This window comes from Pseudopipra pipra, chromosome Z (genome assembly GCF_036250125.1).
Source record: "Pseudopipra pipra isolate bDixPip1 chromosome Z, bDixPip1.hap1, whole genome shotgun sequence".
Classification (NCBI taxonomy): Eukaryota; Metazoa; Chordata; class Aves; order Passeriformes; family Pipridae; genus Pseudopipra; species Pseudopipra pipra.
The window spans coordinates 7,672,186-7,688,301 of record NC_087581.1 but is presented as its reverse complement, the minus strand read 5'-3'; the positions used below and the strand labels follow the sequence as shown (position 1 = coordinate 7,688,301).

Below are 16,116 nucleotides of genomic sequence, written 5' to 3'. Positions count from 1 at the left end.
TGCACATTGTACAATTTAAAATAATAACAGTGGATGCTTTAAAAAAAAATAGGAGGGGGTGGGGTATTTGTTACGTTGGGTAGTGTTGGTTTAATAGGTTTGTAAAATTGAACTTCTGCCCATACCTGCTGAATAGATTCAGCATAGCAAGGCAGATGCACTGTTGCTTGTGTAGGTGAGCCCTGCAGCATCATAGTGTGTAGTTCCTCCAGTGCCTGTCTGTGCTGTTGCATTGAACTTTAGCTGTGGTGGTACAAGGTTTATAGCAGTATACTTGCCTTGTCAGTCTTGAGGGGCATGTGGCAGTGGATTAATGCTAAAAGGTTGATGCTGGTCCTGTTCCCAGTCTTGCACGCCGAGGCAAGGACGTTGGACCTGTTTACGAATTGGCTCCTGAGTCACTGCGATTTTTGGTCCAACTGATTGAGGTAACCTGCTCCAACTTGGGGTTATTCTAATGCACTGGGCTGCAAACCTTCACAGGAGAGTGATCCTGGTAGCTGGGGGTAGTAACAGCAATATCTTTGACTAATTTTTGCTTCCTGCTACGAGGCATCTATCCACAGCAGCTGCCAATACCAGCTCTAAAAGCGTGATGTTGTTGAGGCAAATCTTTTTATTTCCTATAGCCGAGTGTTTACACACAGATGAACCATATGTCAGTTGAGTAAGCAATTGCCTGTGCTGAAGTTGTTTCCTGTAGTAGTGTGAGCTGAAGACATGCTCCTCAATGCCCTGCAGTTTGCTGTCCTGGTGGACACAGCTGTTTGGGCTGGGCTTTGATCCAGGCTCGGACTTTTGATCTGCCTTAGTGCTTTTTGAAAAGAAGTCACACATAGTGCTTTTCTCTCAGAGTTTGTTCAGGTTCCTCACCTGGTTCGTGCTGTGAGCTCTCAGTGTGTTCTGGCAGCTAGGAGAGAGCAGGCTGCAGCTTACAGGTGAGAACAGAAGTGCTCTCAGTGTTTGTAGAGAGAGGTGGCTTTGACAGCAGTACTCAGCGAATGTATTTTCAAACTGGTATGAGACTGATGAGTGATAATTGTTTATGAGTGATAAAGGGCATCAACAAGATCATAAGGGAGCGTGTGATCAAGCCCTTCCAGTGTGTCCAGTACCAGTTCTGTGACGGACAGTGGGTGTTGATTGAAGTTGCTGTCCACAGGGGGAAGCTCCTACACCGTTTCTAGTTTTCTCCACTGTGTAATAATCTACTAAATTAAGCAACATCTCAGAATCAAATTTTAGTGAAGTCAAGAGTTAGTATATGTTGATTGAAATATTTTCATAACTTGACTTTATTGTATGAAGGCAACTGCAAAGCCTTTATCTGCATTTATCTGTAAACAGTACAGAAATTAGGTAATTGAGTTAATTGCCCAGCCACAGAAGGTTGAGGAAAGTAAAGGGGTATAGACAAAAGATAGTGGGGCAGAACTTTGTGCCCCCTGCTTTTGTTTTTCACTTTTGTATTGCCCTGGTTTCATCTGGGATACAGTTAATTTTCTATCTTGTACCTGGTACAGTGCTGTGTTTTGTATTTAGTACAAGAACAGTGCTGACTACGCACTGATGTTTGAGATGTTGCTCAGCAGTCCTTACCCTAAAACATGGACTTCAGTGTCCCGTGCTCTGGCAATGACCAGCTGCACGAGAAGCTGGGAGGGAGCATGGCCAGGAGAGCTGACCTGAACTGGCCAAAGGGATATTCCATACCATGGAGCATCATGCCCAGTACATAAACTGAGGGAGTTGGCTGGGAGGGGCTGATCACTGCTGGGGAACAGGCTGAGCATTGGTCAGTAGGTGGTGAGCAACTGTTCTGTGCATCCGTTGTTTCTTTTGGGTTTTATTCCTCTCTCCTTTACATTACAAATAGTATTATTTGTATTAATATCCTCTTCTGTTTTATTTTGTTTCAGTAAAACTTTTCTTATCTCCACCCACGAGCTTTACCTTTTATCTCTGCTTTTCCTCCCCTCTGAGAGGGGGCAGGAAGGGGGACAAGGACTGAGGGAGCAGCTGGAGTGGTACTGAGTTGCTGGCTGGGGTTAAGCCCCACCAAGTGTGTTAGTTACTTACATGGGAATAACAATCATTATGTTCAGCTAAATGGAACTCCTGCTTTAAAGAAGGCAGTATGGTTTACACCCTTCCCTGAATTATACTGAGTTGTATTTTTAGGGGCTTCTGGGAGGCGAGGGATTCAAGTTCAGTGACTGCTGATATAGCACAAATAATATGGTACCCTGTTCTTTCTGATTTCTAGGTGTTTTCTGCAGTCAAGTAATTTAATAGTTAAAGCTCTGGGATATTTGAAAGTTCTTAAAACTTCTTAAAGAAAATTAGTCCTCAGGCTTTATCTGTTTTTTTTTAATCTGTTACTGATCATGTGAAGATCTGATGAGAATGACCAACTTCCTTTGAAACCTTTTGCATTTATCCTCCTTTATATTTCTTAGAATATCCAATGTATAAAAATGTACAAAATGTATTTCATTGCAATATTAATATATACACTCTTCCAGAATTTGTCTCTCCTACGCGTAAAGAGGTTCCTTATACAACAATAACCTGTTTAAATTTAAATAAATATTATTACTTCATTATCTTAGTAATTACACTTGTGAGGCTGGCCGCTGGGATCTTTTGGAAGGTGACCTCTAAGATAATCTTTAAGGCTGAAAGTTAATGCACAGTGAAGAAGGAGTAATGACTTTTGTTCTAGAAATCCCTGTGATGGTGGTTCTTTTCTAATCGAGTTTTCCTTGCTTTTCTTGCACCCAGTGTTTGTTACCAGTTTGTTTTCTTTTCAAAAGTCTTTTAAAATTAAGAGCCCAAATACTTATTTTTACAGTTCTGTTTAAAGAGCCAAACTTGCTCTCTTTTTATTACCTTTAACAAAGCCACATGCAGTTTCTGATGAAGAAGAGCCAATGGTACCCGTTTCAGGTATGACCTTCTAATAGATGTAAACAAAGTTGTTTTTTTTTTCCCTGATAAAATTTGGAATGTCTTTTTGGGTATGTGGTTTGTGTATTTAAGTGTGTAAGGTAGAGAGTCATCACAGGTTGTAATGGGACATATAGGATTACAGCAGAGGATTTATGCTCTGCTGCTTAGATAAGCATACTGTATAAAATGAATAGTTTCAGGGGAGCTGTTTCTGTTGCAGGTACAGCATAGTTTTATCCAATTGATAAGCTAAGCTGAATTTTTAATGTGGTCTCCAAAGAATATTGAAGCGTTAGAGGTATTGAGGTCTTTTGTAAATTTTGAAGATATCACTTCAAATGAAGATTCATTATGTAAAGCAAAAGTAATTTTTTGTTTTTTTATTAGTTCTTTTGACCTTGATTTACTGAATGCAAGCTTGCATACATCGCTGGGGAAAAGATGAGTGTTCTTAGTTCCCCTTCAGAATTCTCTGATTGTTTTCAAACACAGCTCTTACAGTGACACCAGGTCTTGAAAACATATCTGGGCATGATTAACTCTGGTAAAATTGTGTATATGTCATCCAGCAGTTATAAATTTTGAGGAATCCTGCTCTCTAGTTTGGAGTAGCATGGTTACCCTCAAAAACTACTGGCCAAATAGCTCTGTTAAAAAACTGTGTGTGTTTTGTAACTAGCATAGTTCAAGCCAGGCGATGTCAGATGGTTACACTCTGTGCCCTGGAAAGAAGGCAGTGTTCCTAAATGATGTAAATCTACTCACTCTGGGAAATACTCTTCCACTTCTGTGAAAGAGAATTACAGGAACATTGTTTTCCTTTGTGTACAAGCATGGAGATGTTAAAGCTTATAATTTAGTTCTTTCACTGGGGTTTATGGTACACTTCTGAAATTCATTACCCAAATAAGTGTATTCTATCTGCTAGTATAAAATTAATGTTTTTTGTTCAAAACCTTTTTGCACTTCTGAACAGTCAAAACTAAAACCAGTACCAAGAAGGTCCGGGCTTTAATCTGGCCCTGGGCAGTTTTAGTGTTAGTATCAGTGTGGGCACTTTATAATTGCAGCATCAGGATTTTCAGTGCTTTCATATTCTCACTGTTGATAGTGGTGAACTAATTCTAATTATGGCAGAAAGTTTTTTACAGATGATCTGTGGAGTGTGCACTGAAGTGTTGCCTTACTCATATTCCTGGTCCTGAAAGGAACAATTAGCCTGGGCAGTCAGTAGGTTGGCTGTACAACAGAGAAGTGGTATTTTATCGTATGAGTGGTACTTTTAGCAGCAGTACTACTTGGTTCCTTTTTGTCTTTGAGTGTCAGAAGAGAAGCTCAATTTTATGCTTTTGCATCTTAAACAAACAGGGTTTTTTTGCACTGAACCTCCATCAGAAGATGTACCTTTCAGAATTTACTTTGTTGCTCTTTGTGGCTGTGTGCACTTCAGTGCCATGCACCTCTTTTTCTGCTGATACATTAATCATAATGAATTTTGTGCAGAGTGAGAGGCTGAGGGGAACTGCAAACATATACCCAACACGCTCATTCTTTTCAGAAAGAGCTGCTAAGGCAAAGATGCCTTTGTGGAACTCCTGTTTTACAAGGCAAGAGAAGGATCTCTTTTCACTTTGTAATCTGTGTGTTCTGCTTGTCTTTCATTTACAGGAGTGTCTACAAAAGGAAATTTTAAAACAGGCTGTTTGCCAAAGTATCAGACAAGTCAAACTGAACTCAAGGTACCTGTAGCTGTTGCTTCTGTTTCCATGGATCCGGATAGAAGTGTGGGAGATCTGACAGGGCAGCAGGTCAGTAAAGGCAAATTTTTGTTGCTCTTAAGACTTAGTAGAAAAACGTCAGATTTTGTATTTAGATTGAAAACTCTTACACAGCGTTAGAATATTTTTATTTTTACAATCTCTTATACTTTTTACCCACTTATATGGTGGCTTGCTGACAGAATTTTTCACCTAAAGAAAACAAAGGCTGAATGTGCTAATTTATGTAATTTGTGTGTAACTGGAGCTATGTAAAAGAGATTATATATATTTCTATCTGTGTATTTGTACAGAGACAGTGAATGTAGTCTTGGATAGCACCTAACCTGTATTTTACTGAGCAAACATGCCGGAAGTTGTGTTCAATCTACTCAGTTTCATTGCTGTAGTCATATCATTTAGAAACAAGACCTATAAAACTCTTTTTATAGACCTTTTCACTGTGGCTGCTCATGTTAGTAGGGTAAAATCACTTTCTGTTTTTGATGTAGAAGTTCAAAATGCATGTGAGTAGCCAAAGTAGCTTTGTCCATTGACACTGTGTTTGGTTCTGCTTCAAATTGTGTGGTCTCCTCCTGTGAGAATAGGTGACACTTTTCCTACAGTTGCATTAGAAATTTCAAAGCAGTGGGGTTTTTTTGGAAGGTTATTCTGTGTTGTGGTAGATACTGTGATATTCAGAAATCTGTTGAGAGATGCCATTTTTCTAGCATGGTTTGTATAGTGCAATGACTGTTTAAGTTATTTGAGTACTGTTAAGTCTCCTTCCTAGTATTCATCTGTAAATCACTAGGGTTTGGCATCCTTCCACTTACAGGCAGGATCTGAAACCTTGGACTGCTCTGCATCATTGTTGTATTATCATGCAGTTAGATCTTGTTCTCCATCTGGGCTAAGATGTCCTTCCCAGTCTTCTGTGCACTGGGTGGATGCTGTGCCTCACATATATGTTCAAAACTCTGATGTGAAGACAGATCACTCAGTTCTCGTTGCTTTGACAGTGTCATTGCTTTTTGAATCCTTCAGCATGACACTGGTATTCATTTTTAGGGCCTTCCTGGACTTATCCCTTTCCATTTCTCTGTTTATCAGTACTTGCTTTTAGGAGGCTGGCATGTACCTCTGCTTTGCAAATGATGCTGTTAAGTGACATGCAGATAAATTCCACAAATAGCCCCCATTATGCAGAGTCTTTATGTAGAAGCATCTCTTCATAAGTATCTACAAGCCTGCTGCCTCATAGATGCCTTCAATGTGTCACATTAAAATCTGTTTTGTTGAATGGTGTGTTGATTGCATTACTTGTTGTTTAGAGAGTTTTTACTCCTTTTTTTTTTTTTTGAAAGCCGTTGCGGTATAAATGGATTTTTGTGTGGTTTTTTTATGTAATGCCTGATACATGAAATCTTAATTGTGACTCGTGCTTTTATGATATTGACAATTAAATGCGTTCAAAACTTTGTTTCTTCTCTGTCTTTTTTAACCTTCTGTTTTTCTCTTACCTTGCCAAATCCTCATGGAAACTTTGTACTCTGAAGATAAGCTCTGAATTACTTGAAACAAATAGAACAAATGTGTCTCACTTGTTATGGAAGAAAAACTCCTTTTGTGTGGAGTTTTCATCACCAGCACAACTCATTTTCTGCCAGATGTTGTGTGCATGCCTAGGGAGAGCTGATGGCTTTACTTTAACAAAGAATCATAAAATGGTTTAAGTTGGAGGGGACCCTAAAGATCATCTAGTGCAACCCCTTCTGCCATGGACAGGGACACCTTCCACTAGTCCAGGCTGCTCAGAGCCCTATCCAACCTGGCCTGGACATAATCCTGAGCAATGTGGAGAAGGCTGGAGTAGATGAGCTACCGTGGTCCCTTCCAACCTTAACCATCCTGTGATTCCGTGTGATTTTGTCAGGCAGATTGTCACCTTCCAAGGTATGGAGAGTATCTTACAAATACCAAGTTACAAAACTGCCTTCTGTCCTGAACTGTGAAGAAAGGACAGAAATCTGGGAAGAGGAGACAATACAGTCTTGGCCTCTACCTCCTTTTTCATCTTGTTTTGATGGTTGAGCTGTTGCTGTGCATGATGCCACAGCTTCTCTCTGACATGTGTTATGGTACAAGTCTGCCTCTGAGAATTTGTATTGTGCTACCTCAGCGTACCTGTGCACAAATGTTAGTCAGACAGTATGTACATTGGTTTGGGTAATAGTTTGAGGTACCTTCTGTTAAAACCTCCTTCACTAATGTGATCAAGCTCCTGTCTCTCTTTTTGAGTGAAAATTGTCCTGTAACTTTTTGTTTTTCTTAAAGAAGTTCCATCGTCTGTCTGCTGAAAAAAAAAAAAAGTCAGACATTTTTAGCATGGAAAGTGAAATTCCTTCAAAGGTACTGTAGTCGAATTCAGTTAAGTTAAAGACATTGTCTCTTCATTTGTATGACTGTAAGCAGCATATGTTTAGGAAGGAAACTGAAATTAAATGTCCCCTTGAAAGGTGCTAAAATTTGCCTTGTGAGACTCTTTCCCCCTACCTGGGGAAAATACACTGAAGTCAAAAGAAGAGTGTACTGAAGGGTCAGGTGGGTAACCATGAGTCCTCTTTTAGTAGTGGACATCGTTCTTTAATTGTTTTAAGCTACTGTTTAAGAAGCAATTAGCTGAGAGTGAAAGGGGTCACTTCCTCTGGGGCGTGTGTAGATCAGCTGCTGTTCCTGCTAATGAGAGGGGAGAAGCCCAGTGTTAGCTGTGCAGGCTTTTTGTGCCCTATTGTGTTAACTTGGCCAAACTGCGGGGCATTCGGCTGCATTCTTTTATCTCAAGTTAAGCTGGGGAGGTTTGTAATATTTGTAGGTTTGTAAAAGTCTGAACTGAAATAAATCAGATTGAGTGGAGATACTGAAACTTGTCAAACCCTTGGGCAGAATAGCATAGCCCTTATTGCCGCGTTTATCTTGGGATTCGCATCTCGTGCCTTCCACGAGCACTGCAGAACCGCGTCCCCCCATCACAGAAATTTTTGATAAATAAAACCAATTTAGAACCTTTTCCTGCTCGGAAGCATCCCGAGGTAGGGAAGGTGTTGCCCTCAGCGGTGCGCGGGCAGCAGTGCAGGCCCTCTGGTGGGCACTGGTAGCAAGAGCAGCGGTTCTCTGTGTGTTGAAGGGGTGCATTAAAGTCCTGAAGTGCTGGGGTCTGTTACAGGCCTGTTCTGACGGGTATTTACTGCGGTGGTAGCAAATAAGCCATTAAGACCGAACAGTAGCGATGTGTGAAAGGGTCTGGACTTTCCTGTGTATTAGAAAAAAGAAATAAGGACTTACTGTCTGCTAACAATACTTTGCTGTTTCGTATGCTTCGCTCTTAAACTCTGAGGCAGGATATTTTTTTCTTACTTTCTACTCTCTGTGATAATAAAGTTTGGACTTGGATTTGGATATCACTGCACTGTATTTCCAAGTCATGAGAACCTACTTCCCTTTATCTGCTGTGAATCAATGAATAGTGCACGTCTTAAAACTTTACCCAGCATGTTTAGTATAGAAGCTAGCAGCTTGTGTTTGAATTAAAAGACTCTTAAAGTAATTCTCCACAAGTTGGTAATTTGTTTTGCTGAAATGTACTTACGTTTTTAAAAAATACGAATTTTATTTCCAGTTGGAATTGATCTGCTTTCAGCTTGTAATTATTAGGTCTTGAAATGCTTTTAATATCTTATGAAATATTTGTTTTCTTTTAGACGGTACTTTCTAAAATGTTACTTTAAATTTTCAGGTCACTAATGAAGGAGGAATGAAGAGTGCTTCTTTAAAGGATTTGTGTCCTGAGGACAAGAGACGCATTGCAAACTTAATTAAAGAACTTGCCAGGTAAGAAGAAGCATCACCTGAAAATGCATTATGTTTAAGAGGAGTCATTCCTCTAATTAACATCAAGCAATGTAAAACTGCATTATGATACTGAATATTTGCATAAGGTAATTTTTCTTGCTGCAAGAGATATGAACAATGAAGCAGGCTGATTGGTTTTTCCTTGCTTTGTGACCCCTAAATGTATATTTAAAACAAAAGCCAAAGTTTAGTGACCAGCAGTAGTTCATCCATATAAACCTAATCACAAGTCTAGGATTTTGTTTGTTGCATGTATCACGTGCTTTAAATAAAAACGTGCTGCTTTTGGAAATGACAAACTTTGTTGCTGTGAAACTTTGTAGTGCTTGATATTTGGCAGGGGGTAAGCTTTTATATGGGATGCCACCTTAAAGGTGGATTGCTGGTCTTAATGGCTGAAACATGTTGATCAATATTTTCCTGTGTAACTTTTACTTATCTAGCCAAACTTTTGCTTTGATTAATTTCTTCAGGTGCTACATATTCTTTGAAAGGAGAGGCTCAAGTAGTGCAAATTTCTCAGCTTTAGAAAAAGCCTTTTTCAGTTTTGTTCTAGTGCTGGTTACATTCACAAAGGTAAAAGATGGGTTGAATTTGAGTGAGGACGTTTTAGTCCTGCTCTATGTCCCTAACAACTCAGAATATCTGGAAATCCACTTCTTACATGGTGGCTGTAAGAATGAGGAGGACCACGTGGGCCTTTGACAGTCTTTGGCAGGACATCAGGGGTGGAAGTATCGTGAGATGCTCTCAGGTCCTTTGGGCTAAAAGTTAGTGTCCACATGTAGAATTTTTAAAGGCAAATTTTTTTTTTTAACAGAACGCAGGTTCTCTGATATTAATGAAATACTTTTTGCCATAGATTTCACATGCCTGTGCAGTAATTGGCAAGCATTACCGTCCCTTTTCTTTTTATATAGGAAAATTTGGACAGAGAAATTAAGTTACTTGCTCAAGGTCATGCAATAACTCTCTGGTGCAGCTAGGAATATTTTCTCTCCGATTATTCTCATCCAGTGGACCATTTTACCTGCTAATAATTTGTACTAATATAGGATTTCTTGCCATACAGTATTTCAGTAATTTCTGAAGTTCTTCATGCTTGCAACTCTATTTTATCATATCTTGTGTTAGAAAATGTATAGTTAAGACTGTCATAAAGAGTAGATTGCTGAGAAGCCTGGTTCCAAATTGTCAGATGTTGGAGCTATTTGGACACTGTTGCCACTGTTGATATATAGAGTTATATTCTAATATTAAAAAAAGCCTTTTATTACATTGTTCTTCATAATACAGTGCTCTCTAGTGAATAGTAGTACACTAATTCATTTGAGCATGGGATTCTTCTTAAATCTCAGATGCTGTGATTTTTCCCTTAGGACAGCTTGATATTTCTGCCTGACATTTCTTTGAAGAAAAATAGAAGGTGCAGCAACATTAATTTTGAAAAGTAAAATTAGTGGAACACTATTATTTTATACTTAGTTCTCTTTTATTTTTAAACCTAATCATATTTTTATTGGATGTAATTAAAAGTCCTTTGCAGAGTAATAGGGAAGTTGAACTTTAATTCAGCTCACCTCGTCACTTTTTTAAAACTCTCCATAATTTTCATCCTTAGTTGTACCATGATGGAGTGCTCTTACATGCATTAGAACATTCTCTGCTATTTCAGAGAAGAAAAAGGACCAGCAGAAAGCCAAAAGTTTTCCAGGAAGACTGACCTGCAGTAAATACTTGGAATAATAAAGGTCTCACTTGACCAGGGCTATACCTCACTGTTCCTTATTTTGCTACAATTTATGAAAAAGATGGTAGTTGAGACTAATTCGTGCAGGTTTGACGCAGGAAGGTGGACAGAAATAGATTGGTCAGTAAGTGGCTGCATGAAGGCTGCTGTAAAGTGGTAAAATTCTGTCTGTGTGGAAACCAGTTGCAAAATACGATGAGCTCTTGGGGCTCGAATTTCAACCAGGTCTTGCTTGAGCAGTTCAGGCTAGTGGCCTTTTCCTGACTTCTGTGACTGCTCAAGGAGAGCTCATGTACTTTTCTTTCTCTTCCGAATTTTTACTTTTCTTCCTCCAACTCTTACTCCCATTGCACTTTTGAACACTGGGGGGGTCGTGTGCCACTGCATTCACTGAAGTGTCACACTTTGTGTTGGTATGAGTAAATTCTAATGCCAGATGCATTAATATATCCTTTTCTTTGAAAAAAAAAGTCAGTTACTTGGCTCTGCTGCTGGGGATTCCAGTGTCTGACATCACGTTAGCTGTTAGGGACTTTATGAAATTGGATTTTGAGACGGGGTCAAAGGAAACGACTCAGCTGTATCCTTTCTAATCCTCCTTTCTAGGCTAAATAATCATAGTTTTTGGTCTGTGCTGCCACCTGTAAATCTAACAATTACCTCGCCTTTCTTTGAATGTATGCAGTCTGTCTTCCCTTTTAAGGTGAAATGAGAGAGACAAACTGCTTCTAAAGTTTAAAATACTCAAATGTTGCAAATTTGAACTTTTTTATTTATTGTGTCAGCAGATTCTTTTCAAACTCTGTTTATAGAGGAGCTTCTGAGTAGAATGAGTCATGCCCATGAATGCCAAAATGCCTTGTGAGTAAATTCTTGAGTGTGATCAGCCTTTATTTTCAAAAGCAATCAGCATGGCACCTTCGTGTTTTCAGTAAGGTGCTGCTGTCATGGTGGTGAAGGTGGCACAGTAAGAACAAATTTTTATCTCTGCCTATAAGCCAAGTCCTTTTAAAAAGGAGGAAGGAAGACTTTCTCTGAGCTTTTATTACAGCAGGCTACTCCTGAAGCAGTCATCAGCTTATGTAATGAAATGAGCAGTGACATGGTGAAGACACTGGAAGTTCCTTACACTCGTTCTCTGTGCCAGTGTCAGGACACAGCAGCCTCTCTGAGAAGGAGCAGTGCAGGGTCTGCTGGGATGTGACCAGTTGACTGCTGAACATTAAGGATTTGCTAAACACCACACTGAGAATGATTATGAAGTGTTCTAGAGTGAAATACTTCAAGTGTTATGCAGATTTTGAGAGCTCTCTCTGTCCGGGCCTTTGGCTGAATGGAGAGGATCTCAAATTTCTTTGCAGAGAGAGTGAATGTGTGTGTGCTTGCAAGCATTCCCTCCTAGCTGATACAGGCCACACCTATAGCCATACTTCTGTGACTTTGGGGCTCCTAGTATGACAGGTGTATCACAAATGGTTCTTCCCTGCCTGCACAGCTCACCTACCTGTACAGCTCACATATGCAATTTACTTTAGAGTGAGCAGAGGCCTTGACTAAGTGACAGAGAATGGCTCGTGAACGTTTAATTTTTGTTTTAGTGGTGAAAATTGGTAACTAGCTACTTTGTATTCTTTCTTTCTTCAGATAAGATAAACATGGAGAAAGCTGGCTCCCTGTTGTCTTTGCAAATAAATCTTCTAAAGCAATTTAGGTAGAAAGGAATCGTAACACCCTTACTCACCCGTGGGAGGGAGTGATTGCCCTTTCCAAATGAGATACAAGACAGTTCTTGCTATCCTGTTAGTGTCTTTCTGGCTGAGATCACTGGCATACCCAGAATGACTTGCAACTGGCAGCTACCAAACAGCCTTCAGACATGCATTTGACCCTTACTGAGAAGATGCTTCCTCCTTCCCAAGACCTTGGATTCCTAAACCCTTTGTAGGATGCTAGCAGTCTGGGATGCCAGACTTTTCTACTGCCATTGCTTTTATCTGGACTTTTTATCCTGATAAGATGAAATCGACCAATTAAAATTGAAATTTTCCAACAAAAGGTGAAAATGGGAATCAAAACAGAAGGTTAATTTGGTTACAGAACTGGAAACCATTACAAAGGAGGACAGTAAAACTATTGTAGCATATATCTGCTGTTTAAGTGTTTTTGTTCCAGAATCTTTGAAGGACAACTTGCCTGTGGAAACCCATATTACAAATCTGCAGTGTTTGGCCTCTTGGGTTGCCTTCTCTCCTGGGTTACACTACTTCATATTTAACCAAATTGTTACCTGGCTTTAACTTCAAGATCTTTTCTTTTTTCTCTCTTTTTTTTTTTTTGTATGCTACTTTAGGAGCAATATTGTGCTTCAGTTCTCTTAATTGGTCAGGCAGTGAGACTGCAAATGAGATATCCCTAAGCTTGTCTGGCAAATGGCTTTGTGCTGATAGGAAAAGCATGCCCAGGATTATTGTATCACCAATCACACTTACCTTTTGTGCTTAAAAAGTCATTTGTAGCTATAAATTCATGCTGTGAGATCTAGTTTTGTATTTTGCAAGATGCATATCATAAAATTTATCCATTGTGCAGCAATTTCAATTAGGTTTTGGGACCGTATTTTTTTTTGTTAATTTTTTTTTTTAATTTGTATAAACTGCCCATGATACTGAAGTAAAATGTATCAGATTTGTGAACATTGTTCTTGGACAAAAAATACTGCCATTTTCTCTTCCTAGAGTGCTTATATTAAAAGTCACTTTATTGCTCAGTTGTGCCAGAGGCAGAATCAACTCTGGCATGGAAAGTTCTGTTTTTGCCTTTCTAGAGTATGTCTTTCAGTCGGGATAGCTGGTTTCATTCCATGATATCCATGTGTGCTGGACTTTGCATGATGCCCTTATCTTGGTCCTTACTTGATTTTTGACTCCTGTGATGGACTTGCCTGTTTCAGATGCCACTTTTTGCTTGAAATTTAAAAACTTGTAGTTTTCAAAAATGGTCACCAAAATGTTTTCATCTTTGCTAGCTAGTTGGCAGATGAATACCAGGTTACTGTTTCCTAAAATTTAAGTGTTCCCAAAGAGCATAGGACTGATCAGTGAAGTTTCCAGTGTTTGTATCTCTTCTTTTTGTTTTTGTTTGTTTGTCTTCTGTCTTAATTTGCTGAGCCACAGTTCTTAATGCATTTGATATTTCTCTTCTCTTTTTTTTTTTTTGAACATTTTTAAAACTCTTCATTTTTAAAGATTGTAAGTGCCTTCAGACAGGAAGAGTTCTTTTGAGTTCTGTCCCTAGTGTAGTGTTGATGTGAGTATTATCACGGCTCTTTCTTGTGCGTGTCAGTTTTTCATTAAACAAATAAAACTTGAAGTGCTGTTGACTTGTACAGTGCTTCAGAAATTCCACCTGGAGAGCATCAATCCTGCTTACTCAGTGGAATGAGTCAGTGTCACCAGTAAACTTGTTGATCAATTCCTTCTTTAGATCAGACAGAAACACTGGTATCAGCAGTGGACTTGGTAGCACACCACAGTAATTGGAACTGGTGAACTAGGAATTAATTTTAACCCTCAGGCTGATGTCCTAGGAGAGTTTTTTGTCAATATATCTGTGTTATGAGTTTTTCTTTTTCTACAGAGGCTCCTGTAAAATGAAATTAAAATATCGATTTAAGTGCATCTAGAATTATGTAAGCTTTGAATTTTACTATGAATTTATTATATTGAATTCATATAAACTGTCAAATTTAAAACAAATCTTGAAACAAGATGGTGCATTTCCTATGACACAAGGTGGGGTCAATGTGAATTGTGTGCAACAAAATGCTTCAGACACTAAATGGGAGGATCAGTTCTGCTGATTTGTCATCTTTGTCATCAGTCCTCTATTTGATCCTGGAAACAAAAACAATGGAGCTGAACACCTGCATGTTGCCCAGTGGAGCAGCTGTGCCCTTTGTAGTTGTGGTGCCTTCATTCTTTCACTGCTCTTTTCTGACCCAAGGAGATGAATAGTGGGTGAAAATCCTTTTGAGGAGCCTTGTAATGTTTTTGTATGGCATCAGTGGAGTCCTTCCTCCTTCTGCTAGAAATCATCTGTTCTTTACTGCCAGAAGGCAAAGAAATAAGTATATAAAAAAATCTCACTGAGCTATTTATATGAAGTGACATAAATCCAGCATAATCTGATGACATTCTTGTATTCCTTTTCTATAACTTCCTTTTGCCACCTCCTGTGAGTGACTGTCTTCTGTATCTTGCCTGCCCTTTATGGGCTGTCTTCTGCTTTGTGATACATAAACACATACTGCCACATTTCTCCTAAGATCACTTACTGTTCTCAGTCATTTAGTGCATAAGATATGTGGCACAATATATTCATGAGTCTGGGAGTGTGACAACTTGCTGTGATCTGTGTTAAATACAAACACAGCACGTGAATGTGATGCACACCGATACAAGCAGCAAATCACAGAATCCAGAGATGAGTAAAACCTGCTAGGTTTAGTCTGATTTCTCTAGTGCCCTGTTCTTTCTCACCTTATTTTCTTATGTTTGAGTTTAGTGTTATTGGGTGCTAGCATAGCCCAGTGTTTCAGTTGTCCCGAACCTTTTTCTCATGTAGCATCACTCCTGCAGTTAGTAAGCAGGCTTCCTTCCTTACAGAGTGTCCTGGAGATGATACTTGTCCTCTCTTTCCTTTCCAATTCCCTGCCGTTCTCCTTTACTTCTTGTCTTTCATCCACATGGTCATAGCTGTCTTCATTGTGTTTGTCTAAATTATTTTCTTTTTTTTTATTTTTGCATCTTTCACTGATAATGTGAAGGAAGGTCATATATTCTGTAGTCACCTGATGGCTCTAGAACTCGTGGTTAGTTGCTAAAGCCTGGGTCTGCAGCCTGTGGCATGTGTGCTGTAGCTGTTACTGCATCAGGGGGCAGAGAAGTATGTGTGGTAGATATTTTTCAAAAGTTTGCCTGCTTAGCTAAGGAGCGTGTAGGTGTTGGTATTTATCCAGAGTTAATAAAGCTGGTTCCCTTTGCTGTTTTTTTAATGCTGTGTGCACAACCCTCACAAGCGTGTGAGTGGAGGGCCAGGGGCTTAGGAATGGGTTGAACTCATCACACCTTCCCAGGCCAGGGCCAGCGTTGTAAATGAGACCATGGGCATATGAATAGTGGAATGTTTTTACACTTAATCCATGTACTTTTCTCCTGTAATTTAGAAACTTTCCAATTAATAGTTTGATTCAAGCTTTATAACCAACCCAATTTAAAGAATTTGATTGTATGTTATCTGTTGTTTGTCTCCATCTAGGTTTGTAGAGGAAAAGTGTGAGTTTCAGTACTGTTATTTCCAACTTCATGCAGTCCTCTCAAGCTGATATGGGAAGGGCTGTGGGTTAATCTTAGAGTTGAGGAATACTAGAGTTCACCCCAGGGGAGTGACCCAGTTGTGGTATTTATGGCTTTTCTTCTGGAAGATCAAAACAAACCTGTGTCCTCTCAAGGGAAACACCATGATGTCAAATGGATGTGTCAGTCCTTCGTTGTAGCTCTCTGTCAAGAATGGCAGTGAGTCTGATGGGACGAGTGAAAGGCTTAGTCCAGGCATAGATATATATAAATATATATATATATGTATGTATATTTCATATCTTTTTTTATCCTCTTTCCTCTTTCTATATGATTGTTCCACTTAAAGGAAGTTAAAGTTGAAGTTTTTTAAAAGTTATACTGCTTTGGT

The 16,116-nt window shown here is 39.2% G+C and overlaps 1 protein-coding gene across 3 annotated transcripts in view; it reads left to right on the top strand.

Annotated features, from left to right (window-relative positions):
* The window catches only part of LOC135407763 (protein hinderin-like), a 42,664-nt gene that overhangs the window by 1,737 nt on the left and 24,811 nt on the right, over positions 1 to 16,116 (top strand). For 2 of the 3 annotated variants that reach the window (XM_064643124.1, XM_064643123.1), the window contains exons 2-4: positions 2,914 to 2,949; positions 4,621 to 4,760; positions 8,506 to 8,600. In XM_064643124.1, coding sequence (XP_064499194.1) covers positions 2,914 to 2,949; positions 4,621 to 4,760; positions 8,506 to 8,600 — 271 coding nt within the window. The remainder of the gene's footprint in view (positions 1 to 2,913; positions 2,950 to 4,620; positions 4,761 to 8,505; positions 8,601 to 16,116) is intronic. The other variant, XM_064643125.1, reaches the window with a different exon arrangement.